Source organism: Bubalus kerabau, chromosome 18 (genome assembly GCF_029407905.1).
Source record: "Bubalus kerabau isolate K-KA32 ecotype Philippines breed swamp buffalo chromosome 18, PCC_UOA_SB_1v2, whole genome shotgun sequence".
In the NCBI taxonomy this organism is placed as follows: Eukaryota; Metazoa; Chordata; class Mammalia; order Artiodactyla; family Bovidae; genus Bubalus; species Bubalus kerabau.
Window position 1 is genome coordinate 35365361 of NC_073641.1, and position 16302 is coordinate 35381662.

The 16302-nt window shown below is 40.7% G+C and overlaps 1 protein-coding gene across 1 annotated transcript in view; it reads right to left on the reverse strand.

The window, feature by feature from the left end:
* The window catches only part of C7 (complement C7), a 59279-nt gene that overhangs the window by 8506 nt on the left and 34471 nt on the right, over positions 1–16302 (reverse strand). Inside the window, exons 11-15 of the mRNA XM_055554613.1 lie at positions 15557–15785; positions 12525–12696; positions 9563–9650; positions 7402–7534; positions 3157–3348 (exon numbers count right to left, since the gene is read on the reverse strand). Of these exons, the coding sequence (XP_055410588.1) occupies positions 3157–3348; positions 7402–7534; positions 9563–9650; positions 12525–12696; positions 15557–15785 (814 nt within the window). The remainder of the gene's footprint in view (positions 1–3156; positions 3349–7401; positions 7535–9562; positions 9651–12524; positions 12697–15556; positions 15786–16302) is intronic.

Below are 16302 nucleotides of genomic sequence, written 5' to 3' on the forward strand. Positions count from 1 at the left end.
CCGTGGAAAAACGTGATGAATGAAGAGTCTGTAGTTTAGTTGACAGTGTTGTACTAATTAATATTAATGCCTTGGTTTTGACCAACTAAATTATGTCAAGGTATGTGAGGTGTTAATAGTATGGGAAGATGGGTAAAGAGTATATGGAAACTATACTTGGCAACTTTTCTGAAATCTTAAATGATTCCAAAATAAAATACTTTAATGGGATTATTTAGATCAATGCTTCTCAACCAGGGACAGTTTTGCTCCACAGGGACATTAGGCAATGTCAAAGGACATTTTCAGTTGTCACCCCTGTGAGATAGCAGAGGCCAAGGATTCTGCCAAACATGTTACAATACATAGGACAGGCTCCCACAACAAAGAATTATCAGGTTCCAAAATTCCAATAGTGTCAGGGTTGAGAAAGTCTGATCTAAATGTACCCAAGCTGAGGTTCAATGATTAAGCTGTATAAATGAATTCTGCATTATTATTAGCAGTTTTTTGCTAATAATTCTTAAGGATAGAATTTTAGATTTTACATATTTTCTAAAAGTTCTCGTAATTGCTTTGTGAAAAATCGCTTATGGAATTACCTAGACAAGAGACTTGCATGTAGAAAGAACATGGCTTTGTCATCTTCATAGCTTAATTAACCAAGTAAACCCACTCTTAGGGCCCACCTACAGAATGTACCTTCACTATTTTAAAATCAAATATCTTCATATCAAGGCTAAATACCACTGGGGGTAGAGATAAATGAGAGACAAGTGTTTAATGGGTAGAGTTTCAGTTTGGGAAGATGGAATGTTGGGTGACAGTAAGGGTTGAACAATAATGGGAATGTATTTAATGCTACTGAATTGCACATATTTAAATGGTTAAAATGATAAATGTTGTGTGTATTTTACTACAATTAAAAAACAAAAAGACTACTTAAACAGCAGGTATTGTAAAACTCTGGAGGCTAACAAACCTGGCCTTTTTTTGTTTGTTATAGGCTTATTTTAAGGGTAGTTATTATTGTTATCCACGTCTTTCAAAAAATACACAGGTTTGGAAAACATCCTTAATTAGAGCCTTAATAGAATTTGCTGAAGGGGAGAAAATTCATACCAAATTGTGCTATAAAGTGACTGAAAAAACATTTCAGAAAAAAAAAAGTATATAATTTCATTTACAGGAAAAGAGAAACCTCATCAACTGTACATTGTTTTCTTTAATTTTAGCAGTATTTGTACAGGTCCCTTACTTTAATCCAAATAAACTCACAGTGATGCTTTGGTGCGTGTGGAAAACAAAGCTGTCATCTCTGCTGTGGTCCTCTGACAGCCACAGAGCATGTGGGATGGGCACAGAGGCCATTCCATTGAACAGGCTGCCCTCTCATTGTCCTCTATGGTCTATTTAATACCACAGCCCAGGTCTCCCATCACAGAACCCTCCAGGCAACCTACTCTCTTTTCAGTGGTGCACATCTAATCTACCCAATATTATCACTCATGGAATCAACTACTTCATCTTCACCATAGATGACAAACTTCAAAGTGAAAATTGCTCAGTCGTGTCGGACTCTTTGCAACCCCATGGACTGTAGCCCACCAGGCTCTTCTGTCCATGGGATTCTCCAAGCAAGAAGACTGGAGTGAGTTGCCATTCCCTTCTCCAGGGGATTTTCCCAATTCAGGGACTGAACAGAGACTCCTGCATTGCCAGGCGGATTCTTTATCATTTGAGTCACCAGGGAATATTATTATTACTTATGGAATCAACTATTTCATCTTTGCCATAGAACACACACTTCAACATTGAATTAAAAATCATATACTCATGTACAGCAAAAACCAATACAACATTGTAAAGCAATTATCCTCCAATTAAAAATTTTTTTAAATCATATACTCAAGAAATAAGAATATCAAATAGAATGCAAGTATGACTTCTTCCTTGTTTTTAACTGTTGCAAGCATAATATTTTCCATTTATTAAAGTGAAAGTCACTCAGTCACGTCCGACTCTTTGCAACCCCATGGACAATACAGTCCATGGAATTCTCCAGGCCAGAATATTGAGTGGGTAGCCGTTTCCTTCTCCAGGGAATTTTCCTAACCCAGAGATCAAATCCAGGTCGCCCACATTGCTAGCGGATTCTTTACCAGCTGAGCTACCAGGGAAGTCCATTTATTAAAAAATGTAAACAAAAAAGAAAGAGTTTATTTTGAAAACAAATCTTAAGTATCTCTGAACAGAAATAGGTTGGACCATGTTATACAAGTGGACTTATTCACAAAACAGAAATGGAATCACAGTTGTAGAAAACAAACTTATGGTGACCAGAAGGGAAGAGGGGAAGAGTTAAATTGGGAGGTTGGGATGGACATAAACACATTACTATATATAAAATAGGTACTAATAAGGACTTACTGTATAGTACAGAAACTCCACTCAATACTCTATAAAGGCCTACATGGGCAAAGAATCTAAAAAAGACTGGATACATGTATATGTATAACTGATTCACTTTGTTGTACACCTAAAACTAACACAACATAAATCAACTGTACTCCAATAAAAATGGAAAACATTTTAAAAGGCCATTTAAATTTGCCATGTGTTCAAAATACTGGATATTTGGATTTCTACTATTAAGAATAATTTCACAAACCACAATACTTTTCCTTTCATAACTTCTGCTTTGTAGGCTTAAATGTAAATGCTTTTAAACATTCAATTTCAATAACACTAATAAACTAATAAATACTAATAAACTAATAAGTCTAATAAACCCAAAAATGAAATAGGCAGAATTTTATATAAATTGTGATCTCAACTCTGTATTTCATAAAAGTACCTTTTTAAAAAGTCAGGAGGAAGCCAGAAATCAGCTTTTAGAAATTATTTGTTTTCTTGGTATCCTACAAATATAAAGCTAATCTTGGATATGAAAGATTTAAGTTAAAATCTGAGAATCACCTGGGCTATTCTTGCCTTTTCTTGAATTCTGCGAGTCTATGTGTTATGTGCAAAAAAATCTAGTTACCCAGTCTAGACCTCCTTCTCATAGTGGGGTCTGGATGGAGGGAATGATTCCGTTACAGCAGTTCAGAACAGCCACAGAGACTCTCACTCCCAGAGTCCATGTGTCCTTGGACAGACCCAGGAGCCACTCACCTCTCTGCACACACTGGACATCCTTTACCTCAGGGCTCCACTTAAGGCTGGAACTACAGAGAAATGTCGAGGGACCTTCTAAGGATCTGCCGCCTGAACAGGAAATGGTCACCTTCTCGCCAATGGTGTAGAAAGGTTTGTGGGGATGACTCTGTATGCCATCCATCAGTGCAGGCAGAACGCAGGCAATTTCTAAAGAGAAAAGAGAGCAGAATACAAGGTTCCTTGCTTTACTAGACCATCTTTTTTAAAATGACAGCCCTGAATGATGCTGATACACTTGTTCTGCTTTTTCAAATTAGAGGACAAGGTAGAAGAGGTGAATTCACTCTTAGGAGGCCCTGAAAGACATGTCCCACCGTGCCTGTCATGTAGTAATGTAAACGACTGAAAACCAAGACAGTTCCCACCCTCTCACCCCTGCCCTCAAGTCATATGACAACTTAAAATGAATAAGCATTATAAGGTCCCCAAGTCCAGCCTGCTGTCAAAACCAGACTTTCCACAGCTGCCACTTCTCTCTCTCATCTGGTGAAGTCTCACCAAAATTTTCCCAAGAGCTGTATTCATTTGCCTATCATTGCATATATCCAATTAGGTATTTTGCTATCTGAAATTTTTAAAGAACCACCTTTAACCTTGCAACCATAAAAGTGCTAAATCTTTCTTGGTTTCCCATTTCTATCTTTCCTTATTCCATTACAGTCATTAGTTCATATCTTCTACTTTAAAAAAAAAAAAAAAAACAAGGAAAAAAATGAAAAACATGCATAATGGTAGAAAGCAAGTCAGAATTCATGACTTAAAGAAAAATCTTTCTAGTGGGGTTTTGGACAATGTCCTACAAAGTCCTGCTCTATTTCTGTACCATTTTTATCAGAAAATCCATTCATTCATTCAAAATCAGCATTTATTGAGGGCCTACATTTGGCCAAGTATGTTGAATGCTGCTATGGACACAAAATATTGGTCACATACTCCGCCTTCAAATAGATAATAATCTAGCATCAGAACTGTTTATTTCTGGCCATGATGTATTTGCTGGTTTCACACTAATGCTCCCACTAAGACATATAGGAAGGCTGTAAAAGTTATAAGAAAAACTATTTCTGAGAGCATCAGAGAACAATCAGACAGCATCAGAGAACAATCAGAGCAGTGGAAATCCCAAGGTATAAGACTCTAGAAAAAGGAAAGTCTAAAGCAGTGATTACAACATTTGATAATGTTTTTGTCCTTGAGGCTATTTGTAAATTTGAAAAAAAAAATTTTTTTTTAATGTGCTGAAGGGCTGCTAAACTAAGGAGAAAGCTGCAGCTCAGAAGCTGAATAGCTACCGAGAGTTTTTAGCAGTCTTGCAGGGCTAGGAGATCAAAAATTAAAGTCCAGTCCTGTTACAAAAAAGGAGCCTCAGTAGAAATCCAATACTTTCCCTTATGATCCTTTAATGGTTATGACCTAGGATAAAGGTAAACTGGACATAAACCAGCTTTGTTCTTGCCAGAAACAAACCTAATTTTTTTTCTAGAGAAGGATAACATCATGCAAAGTCTCAAATTATTTATTTTTTTACAAATAAAGTCTGGCATTCAATCAAAACTAATCTAATATTCAAAAATACAATAGAAACAGATCTACAGCAGATCCAGACGATGGGGCCAACAGACACGAGCCATGAAATAACTATGATTAGTATGTTGGAAAAAATTAAATTAGAAGAGGGAGAGTTCCAACAGAGAATTAGAAAGTATAGAAAAGTGGACAAATGGTTTATCTGGAATTGGAAAATGAAATTAAGAATTCAGTAGAGTTCTTGAAAGCAGATTATAACGAGTACCGAGAATTAAAAATCTAGAATATAGATCAACAGAACATACTTAGAATGAAACAGAAAGAGAAAAATTGATGTAAAGCAAGGAAATATAGGGCATTCCCTCGTGGTCCAGTGGTTGAGACTCAGCGCTTTCATTGCCGCGGGCCTGGATTTGATCCCTGGTCAGGGAACTAAGGGGCTTCGGCTTCCCTGATGTTTCATATGGTAAAGAATCTGCCTGCAATGCGGGAAATCCAGGTTTGATCCATGGGTCAGGAAGATCCCCTGGAGAAGGGAATGGCAACCCACTCCAATATTCTTGCCTGGAAAATCCCATGGACAGAGGAGCCTGGCGGGCTACAGTCCATAGGGTCGCAAAGAGTCAGACACAACTGAGTGACTAACATTTTCACTTTCAAGTAACTAAGATCCCAAAACAAACATAAAAAGAAAGAAATGTAGCTCTCACACACACACACATATATATACACGTATGTATATGTGTATACATTGTAAAAAATGTCTCATCAATGTCTCATGAGCAGAGGTGGGCAAGAATTAGACAGCAATATTTAAGGGAAAAGGTGAATAATTTTTTAAAATTGACAAAAGACATTAAAGGATAGGTTAAAAAAATGCTTTGAAGATCAACCAGGACAAAGAAAATCACACTTAGGCACATCAGAGTAGAGTTGCTTCTTAAAAAAAAAAAAAAAAAAATTCTTAGAAACATCTAGATCAAAACAGTATATGATTTCCAAAGGAGAAACAACAAGCCTAAAAGTTGACTTCTCACTAGAAAATAATGAAGTCAGAAGGCAATGTAAAAAAATCTTTAAAGGGCTTAAAGACAATAATTCCTTACCCAGTAAAAAATATCCTTCAAAAGTAAAGATGAAACAAGAATGTTTCAGATGAACAAAGAGTGGGACAATCCCTCACCAGTAGATACACAATAAAGAAAAAGAAGCTCTTAAAGCAAAGTAATCTTTTCAAAGAACCGACTTTTAGCTTTATTACTCCTAGCTAGGGAATATTTATTAATACATTCTATTCAGTAGTATTGATATCCTATTTCTTCTGAAAGACTCAAGGGTGGAGAGACAGAGAGACAGAGACAAAGGAAACAGGAGAATTTCCAAGTCATTAAGAAAAAGACTAAAAAACCACCAGAAAAAAATGCCCAAAAGATTAGATAGCCATTTCATCTTTAAAAAGTATCCAAATGGCAATAACTATATGAAAACAGGCTTAACAACATTAGTCATCAGAAGAAATACAAATTTTAAAATACAAATTAAAAAACAAGATACTGCTACACACTCACCACTATGACTAAAAAAAAATTTTAAAGATAGATGTTATCAAGTGTAGGTGAGGATACAGAGCAATCTTGACTTCTTGGATTCTGTCCAAGATGCAAATTGGTACAACCACTTGGAAAACTGGTGTGGTGGTTTAGTCCCTAAGTAATGTCCGACTCTTGCAACCCCATGGACTGTAGTCCGCCAGGATCCTGTATCCACAGGATTTCCCAGGCAAGAATACTGGAGTGGGTTGCTGTTTCCTTCTCCAGGGGATCTTTCTGACCCAGGGATTGAACCCACATCGCCTGCATTGCAAGTGGTCTCCTGCCCTGCAAGTGGATTCTTCACCAAAACTGGTAGCATACCAAATCTAAACGTGTGTGTGCCTGATAACTCAGATATTTCACTAATAGGTATGTACCCAAGAGAGTAAAATGTATGTGCATGCAGACTTTCCTCACACAGCACAGAACAATCAATATAGGAAAAATACATCCCAGTAGTGCTGTCTATCCATCTGCTGCAGAATCTTACATTGTAGAACAGCTGAGAGGGAAACCCGAGAACAGTGTTAGGGTGATACGACATACAGAAGCACTTACTCAGAGGCCTGGATCTAAACAGACTAGGCTCCAAAGCACTTGAGGAAGTAGACCGTAGTACATCCCTGCTAACTGAACTCCGAAGAATATCTTGACCAGAACTGAGAACTGGCTAGAACTTGGCTAGAACTGAGCTCCCTGACCTATTCTGATTTACCCCAGAAACTTTACAATTGCAATTAGGATTTCCCTGGTGGTCCAGTAGTTAAAATTCCATTAGTCACATGCTGCCAATGCAAGGGATACTGGATTAGATCCCACATGCCAGGTGCTGCAGCCAAAAAAAGAGTTAAAAAAAAAAAAGGAATAAAAACGTAGTAAAATGTGCCTCGTCTAACAGAACCACTAGCAACTACAGAAAGCTGAGGATTTTTTCAAGGTACTCCTGAAACCTGATTGGGATCATATGAGCCTTTCAGGAAAAAAAAGAGATTAAGACAGGAGCATATGATGAGTAGCTATTTATTCTGATTTATTCCCTCCCACTCGTCTTAAATGAAATACCACGACCAAGACCACTCACTCTGACAATGCATATTCCCAACAAGCCACTGCAAATCTTCTCCACATCTGGCAACAGGGTCTCCAACCAGAGAGTATCCTTCTTTGCAAGTATACATTATGTTTTTCCCAACAGGAAATGTGGCACCTTCATCCTAAATAGAAAAAAAAAAGATGGAGAGAGGAAGAATACATCTCTTTTGCATTAATAAATTGTTTCTTTAGATATATTCAGCCTAAAAACCATGACTTCTGTAATCATTAGGCAACCTACATTCAAATAGCTCACTTTGAAAACTGTCCATAAAATCATTTTTTCCTGTACAGTCCTAATTAACAACACTGATACCATCATTAATTGAAATAAAGATATTAATGCCACTGTACTATAATTTATTGACTGCTCCCCAAATGAAGCACTGTACTAAGCATTTTATCAAAATTATTTTAGTGGATACTGCCCAAGCAACTTCTCTTATACTTTCAGGAAAGTCTGTTATCAGATTTCAGAAATGTCTTTGTCCGTCAACTCTTCCTAATGAGGTGTTATGGGCTGTCCACTGGCAATCACACCCAACAAAAGGCATTATGAACACGGAGAAATGTTTACATCGTATCAACATATTCATGGAAGTCTGCATTTCCCACTGATGACTTTTAAGAGAAGCATAACGTTGCTCTTCGCCCACCACCCTCCCCTGCCCCGTCATGTTGCTGGAGCTGAGTCAGATTTGAGGACATGTCATTAGCCTATAATGCCAAGAGGTGAGATTTCATGGTGAAGCAAGGAAGAATCTGAAGTCTGAGCCTTGAGGGAGTCATCATGCTTGTTTGGTTTCTCTATTGTTGCCTTTCCTTATCCTTTTAGTTCTCTGCTACTCAAGGGGATGGTGAAGAAAATTGGCCTGGAAGAGGACTTGCAGGTGGAACAGCTCTGCTGTGGGCATTAGAACAAAATTCTATGGAGCCTGCTTCTAAAAGTCCTACTCATCCTGATCCATTCTGGCTCCATTATGGGAGTTGGTAGGAAACACAGCACCCAGATTGGCATTGAGATTTGCAGAAAATGGGGAAAGATATTTAATCTGCTTTGGTTCTAGACCCTAAGCCTTCATCTTTCTTGCAGAAGGGACCTCTATATGAGAAAGTCTAACTCAACAGTGTCTAAACCTGGCCGTCTCTGTCGGAATCACTAGCAGGAATTTTAAAACAAAGAAAAAAGATTCTCAGGCTCTACCCCAAACTTACAAAATGAGGAGGGGAGAAAAAAAGAAGAAAGGTCAAGTAATAATCTATTGTTCAGTTCCCTGGGTGCCTGTGAGGTAGCCAATCCACAAGACAGTGTTTAGAACCTCCAGTTCTTTGCAGGACACCCATGCACTGCAGCTGAAGACAGAACACACACCTCTGAATAGTACCTACATCTGGGGACATTTCAGCAGACACTCAGTGAGTATATGTTCAAGGGCCTGGCATTTGAGAGACAGAAACTGCCATGGAGCAAGCATGGCTGGTGGCGTTGAGAAAATCCTGATGAACAGCAACTCCTATGTGAGCACAGAGACACTTACTGGGGTTTGGAGCCAAAGTTTCATCATAACAAGGAGTGAGAAGAGCATGAATTAATATGGTCCCAAAGGCAAGAAAGTTCTCCCGAATGACAGTGGCAGATGACTCGTGTTCCTTCCTGAACAAGAAAATTGCTCAAAGTGCCATGACCCATATCTTGCCAGACACTGGCTAAATGTCTCACTGGCTCCTGGAATAAATAGAATGCTTCACCCCGGCCCTGGTAGTTATGAAAAACTTTAAACGACTCCTTTCAATGGAAAAAATATGGAACGTTCTCTATACTGAAAATCTTGCTTATAGATTCCTACTTTCATGTTCAGAATGGAAATGTTTAGCAGCCCTCTGGCATGATTACATTTCTAATTCATTGGGTGGTGATATTGATTTCCCTTACCATAGGAGATACACTGCCCTCTGCAGAATTCTAATCACCTTGGGCCAAAGAAGAAAAGTCACAAACTAAAACCTGATTAAAAACTGAAATGCACACATAAAACGCTTTTTAGCACTGCTTCATCACAGGAGGAGGAAATAGATTATGAACATCAGTAGAGAGCTAGAACTCAGAGCAAAGAGGATATGTAAAGAAAAAAATCTCTTTCATAACCAACTTGAACAAATCCGTCTTTCAAGGCAGGAGGTGATGAGCAGAATTTTGTTGGAACCAAAGACAAGGGAAAACAATGTGGCTCGAGCAATCTGAAAAGAAAAGGAAATAAAACATAATTAATATGATGGATTTGCTACTGTTAATAAAAATTTTACACTACAGTGAATTTTTCATTTGCATCTGAAGGGACTCCATCATGTGATGTTTTTGCCATTCTCAGAACCAAACATCTGATCACATGCATGACACAAACACAAACTTGAGCTTCCAAAAGATAACAACCAGGTCATTAGTGCAGAAAATAAGCATAAAGAAAAGAAAAAGAAATAAAAGTGTTTGGACAACACACATCCTTATATGACTTCTAGAGGACATCCATCTAACACTACTTTTTCTCCTACTGTCTGTCTCTTAAATACGTTAAACACAGAATTAATTCTCTATTGAAAATAAGGTAATTCAAGTTCGTGATCCTGGAAGAGAGATAACACAAAATAACCACTTCTGACTAAGCGCTCTCTATGTGCTAAGCACCATGGCAAATGTTCTACAAATGTGCCTCAGCTCAATTCACATGCACAGTAACCCCCTGAGATATGTGGGAAAAGTCTCAGAAAGTCTGAGTAACTTGTCCAAGGTTATAGAGGAAAAAATACCAGGACTAGATTCAAATCTAGTCAGTTGCTGTTGTTCAATCGCTCAATTATGTCAGACTCTCTGCAACCCCATGGACTGTAGCACGCCAGGCTTCCCTGTCCTTCACCATCTCCCGAGATTTGCTCAAACTCATGCCCACTGATGCCATGCACCCCCCTCAGCCTCTGTAGGCTCCTTAAACTTATGCTCTTTCTACCTCTCACAAGGCAATCTCTAGTGGGGCTCAAAATAATTGAATTCAAGCTGGTCCCTGTGGGGCTTCCAGGTAGGGAGGCCTATTTTTGTCCCCTGATTCTTATAGGCAAGACTCCAGCCTCCATGACCTTCCCTAAGGGCAAATTTAAATAGTTGCTAATCAAGGGAGAAGCAACCCAGAAAACAGCTGAGGTAAGACTAAGGAGACCCATCACCTGAGATAAAGAGAGCGCAAGCCAAGTATACAACCTGATCTTGTCAAAGACCCCACCCTTGGAGGTTTGTTATAAAACCCCCTCAGCAGATCCTCTGGGCTTGGGACACATAGTTTCTTGAGGCAGGAGCCTGCTATGTCCTCCTTTGCCTGGCACAGTAATAAAGCTATCCTTTTCTACTTCACCCAAAACACTGCAAGATTTAATTCAGCACTGGCACAGAGAGGCCGAGCTTTCGGCATCATGATCATGGTAACAGTGACATCCATCATTAGGCAATGATTATCAGTGGTGCCTCTGAGGTCACTCTTTCACCAATATTAACTCCACTCCAGGAACATGAAATCTGAAGGGAAGCCTTACAAATAGCCTCTGAATGTTACCTCCTTCTGAGCTGAGTTCCTTAAATTCTTGTCACAACTGAGGAAACTGAGAAATGTGACGCAGTAAGCATAGTTTTCCTTCTTGTAATAAGGAGGAAAAGGATATTTTCTCTCTTCTGAGCACCAAGAAGAGAGAATTCTCTCAGAGCTTCCTTAGGAGGCTCCTGTCCATCCAGCTTTATGTCTGCGGGCGAGGAAATACACCCGCTGGGGCCAAGGATCCCTCAGAGACCCTCGTCTTCCCAGAAATCTGTGCCCTGAATGCAGCCTTCTCCTCCTTCCAGATTTCATATGTTTGCCAGCTGACTTCCCAGGTGGCACTAGTGGTAAAGAACCCGCCTGCCAATGCAGGAGATGTAAGAGGCGCAGGTTCAATCCCTGGGTCAGGAAGATCCCCTGGAGGAGGACATGGCCTGTCACACTCCAGTATTCTTGCTGGAGGCACCCAAGACCTAGGAATAAGGCATCCCATCTCCCTATGCTAATACCACACACCCAAGCATCTTACATTTCGTCAACTCACGTGACCTTCAAATTATCTTTGTAGAATGTTTGCTAATCCCTGATCAGAAAAGGTTAATAAGGACGGTGTTAAAGAATGGGGTGTGCCATAAAGAATTTCAACCCAGGGGAACAATTCAGCAATGAAGTATTTTTAAAGATAGCTTTTGCGAGATCCTGACAGGAAGTCAGTATCAGACAACTGGGTTAATTAGTGAAGATGTTAACCATCTCAAATATGTGCCTGATGCTTTGTCCAAAGAAAATAAATAAGAGGGGGTGGTAAATCTGAAAATAATACAACTGTTATTGACTGCCTACTATGTGCCTGGCACTGTACTAATTACTTTGTGTTCTTAACCTCATTTAATTCTGACAACTTTCTGTTATCACTGTATCTACTATTTTTATCCTGATTTGAGGGGTGTGCAGTTAACTTGCTCAAGGTCTCAGAGCAGGCAGGTGGCAGATCTGCTTGATGCCAAAGCTGCTACTCGCATCCACTGAGCCAGACCACCTCCCAGTTCCCCAGCCTTTTGTAACAGCAGCATCAGGAACACTTGAAGCACACACGAGGGCTTCCCAGGTGATGCTAGTGGTAAAGAGCCCAACTACCAATGCAGGAGAAGCAAGAGATATAGGTTCAATCCCTGGGTCTGGAAGATCCCCTGGAGTAGGAAATACAACCCACTCCAGTATTCTTGCCTGGAGAATCCCCATGGACAGAGGGCTACAGTCCATAAGGTTGCAGAGAGTCAGACAGAACTGAGCGACTTCAGCACATCTAGACCAAGGAACAGAGGAACGGCATCTAGATGTCAAGGCACTCTCAGTGATTCTTACTGCCCACCTGCCTCTCCCGTTCAGCTGACCCCAGTGTTAAAAACCAAGCACTCCCTGATAACATCATCATGTAGGGTTTAAATGTTTCAATAGCAGCCATGATGTATTCCATGCATCTGCAGGGGGCATTGAGTTTTATGTAATTGCCAGGAGGTCTGGACTCCATTACCGCAAATGCTCCAGCTCCTCGTCTTCGCATTGCCTGGTTTCTGAGGTTTCTCCAATGCAGGATTTCCCACCGCCACTGGGAGGCGGGTTATTGCATTGTCGGCTTCTTGTTTTCTTCCCTTGAACACAGGGACCCCAAGAGGACCAGCAGTTCCACCCTCCATCCACCCCTCCTGCAAATAAAGAGAGATTTTTTGGAGAGCACTTGGAGAGAAAGATTTCTGTGCTTAATACTAAGCTTTCTGCTAAGTGGTGATTGAGGGAGGGGACAATCCGGAGTGCACTCCCTTCACTCTGTTCACTGAGGTCTTCCACAATGGCCAGACTGTCCCGCACACTGACTAGGATTGTCCATATTAAGACTGCATTAACAACTTTCTTGCAAAAATATCTTAAATTTGTGTATTATTTTACATTTTCAAAGCACTTCCACATGCATTTTTTTCATTCATTTGCTTCTCACAAGAATTAATGGAGGTGGCTAAGAGGTCTGTTAACATTTTCATTTGATAGGCATGGAACCCAAAACCAAATGGTTAAATGCTATGTCCAGCGCTATACTGTCAGCCGAGTGCCACATCCTGACTGTAACTCAGTCTTACAGCTGAATCCAGGCTCTTTTTTTTTTATCACCTCACAGTCTCTCAATAAAGGCATGCAAGGTCCTACTGTTAAAACAGTGATTGGGCCTCAGAAGAACATAGTCTATTGGGTATCCAGGGTTGGAGCTGTATAACATGAGGAAATATGCAAGTAGGAGAAATGTGTCTACCTCCTGTCAGCATCCTTCTTAATCTGCAGGTACCTCCTCACTCACCCTGGCCACCTTCCACCTCAGGGCTGGTTCCTGTCTCACAGTTTTTAGTATTTTCCCCATCATGTTCCTTGGGGGAGGTAAGAGAGAATTGGAAACATATACTAAGAAATTTGCTTTCCAAGTTAGAAACTAATCTCAGGAACCACTCCCTCAAAGCATTATTTTCTGCTAATAGAAGAGAGTGTTTACTGCTCCTTAGCTATTTCTACTGGAGAAGGCAATGACACCCCACTCCAGAACTCTTTTGCCTGGAGAATCCCATGGATGGAGGAGCCTGGTGGGCTGCAGTCCATGGGGTCTCGAAGAGTCAGACACGACTGAGCGACTTCACTTTCACTTTTCACTTTCATGCATTGGAGAAAGAAATGGCAACCCACTCCAGTGTTCTTGCCTGGAGAGTCCCAGGGACGGGGCAGCCTGGTGGGCTGCCATCTATGGGGTCGCACAGAGTTGGACACAACTGAAGCGACGTAGCAGCAGCAGCAGCTATTTCTGCTGCGTGACCTACATCCCTCTTCTTCCCCTCTCTTCCCCAACACTCACTCTTCAGTATTGTGCACACTGAAACTAAAATAATTTGTATAATAATTTTACCCAATCTTCCTTACTCTTTCTTCCACAATTAGAAATTGAGTTGTGAGTATGTGTGTGCTTAGTCGCTCAGTCATGTCCGACTCTTTGCGACTCCATGGGCTGTAGCCCACCAGTCTCCTCAGTCCATGGGGATTCTCCAGGCAAGAATACTGGAGTGGGTTGCCATGCCCTCATCCAGGGGATCTTCTCAACCCAGGGATCGAGCCCAGCCTTCCGCATTCCAGGCAGATTCTTTACCGTCTGAGCCATCAGTATTAATAGTAGGTAATAAGAGCTTGATGTTTTATGATTGCTACTCCATTCCTCACCAGCAGGGGGAGCTTCCAGTTTAGCTGCTGCTGCTGCTACGTCACTTCAGTCGTGTCCAAGACTCTGAGCGACCCCATGGACAGCAGCCCACCAGGCTCTCCCGTCCCTGGGATTCTCCAGGCAAGAACACTGGAGTGGGTTGCCATTTCCTTCTCCAATGCATGAAAGTGAAAAGTGAAAGTGAAGTCGCTCAGTCGTGTCCGACCCGACCCTCAGCGACCCCATGGACTGCAGCCTTCCAGGCTCCTTCATCCACGGGATTTTCCAGGCAAGAGTACTGGAGTGGTCCAGTTTAGCAAACAGCTGTAAATCAGCCCTTCAAAGGAATGAATCACAGAGGAGGTATTTTAATTTATCAGGACTGGTCACTTCGGAAGATATTAGGAGGCAAAGATGCTTTCTTGATGTTTGTCTATAAGCAACCATGGTTTAGTCATCTATTCATTTATCAAACATTTATTTATTAAGTCACTTTATGAATCAAGCCCTATGTCAGGCTCCAGGAATAAAGGAAGCAAACAGTTCTGACCTTAAGAAATGAGTTTCGAGATGAAAGAGCCACATAAATAAATATAAAAACAAATATACACAAATCGTCTCATACTTTGCCTACTCATAAAGTCAACTTCATGTGCTAAATACTTAAAGCACCAAATGCTCTGTTGAGTACACAGCTGTTGTTCAACAAATATTTGTGAATGAATGATTAATTGGTGGGACATAATGGAAAATAAAAACAGTAGTGTTTCCAAAGGCTTGCCACCAGAAAGGTTAGTCAGTGCAGACGAAAGCTCTGTAGACGTCAGTTAAGACAAAACTTTACTGAGATGACCATGGAAGGATGGAACATGTTTCAGGCAATAAATCTATTCTAATGGAGAGTGGAGGACTGGAGGCAGGTCTGTTAGTTCAGCGGCTCCCCTGGTGGCTCAGATGGTAAAGAATCCGCCTGCAATGCAGAAGACCCGGGTTCATTCCCTGGGTCAGGAAGATCCCCTGGAGAAGGGAATTGGCAAGCCACTCCAGTATTCTTGCCTGGAGAATCCCATGGACAGAGGAGCCCCGCAGGCTACAGTCCACGGGATCACGAAGAATCAGACACAACTGAAGCAACTATCACTTTCTGTGAGTTCAGATGGGGAAATCAGTGAGACAGCAAAGGGCCCTGACCCCAGTAGCTACAATCTGGAGGTGGAATAGAGAGGGAGAGTCAGATTCAAAGCCTGATGAGACTTCGCCCTATATCCATACATGAAGAAGCACAGTCTCAGAGGCCAGAGGGAAAGTGGCCACCGTGAGCGCAGCACACTGACCTGCTTGATCCCCTAAGAGGACTCCCTGCTCACACGCCACACCAGACGTTTTCGGTTTGCAGTAACACTGACACTGGCTTCCCTGAACAGTGGCCATGCCACCGTTTTGACAAGGCCGGCAATGGCAGGGGTCAAATTCATCCAGATACTCCTCGATGGCCCGTTTCAGGTATAGCTTTTTCACAGAGGCACAGGGTACTTCCTTGACCAGTTCATACAAAGGTGTTAGCTACACAGATAAAGACGTATCACATGGTCAGTAATCAGAGTTTTAGTAAGAATATTTTCCTTTCAGCATTTTGGCTCAACCCCATTAAAATCAAAAGCCACTCATCTTCATTCCAACTATTTCTTTTTCCAATAAAAAAAGAAAGCAACCCACTTTCTTTACAAGACAAATCTAGGGAAAACTAGGAATATTTTTTGCATTTTGTGTGAATGCATAAAAAATTTTAAAACCAATAGGACCTTCATTTTCTAGTTATTAAAAGATTGTTTTGAAGACCACACATCTCCACCCTTGCAAGATTCAGGTTCTCTTCAAGGCGATGTACCACATATGTTGTAGACTATGCATTTCTTAACAAGTTAACATGTATAAATCTGAAGCTGTTTTTACTGGTGCCTGTCTTTTTTTTTTTTTTTAATGAGTGTCACAGATCAAGTTTTTGTGTGTTGTGTTCCTAACACCATTTTCCCCATAAGCCCTGTGGTCTTTATTGCACAGATTTGCCTAACTCTCTGAT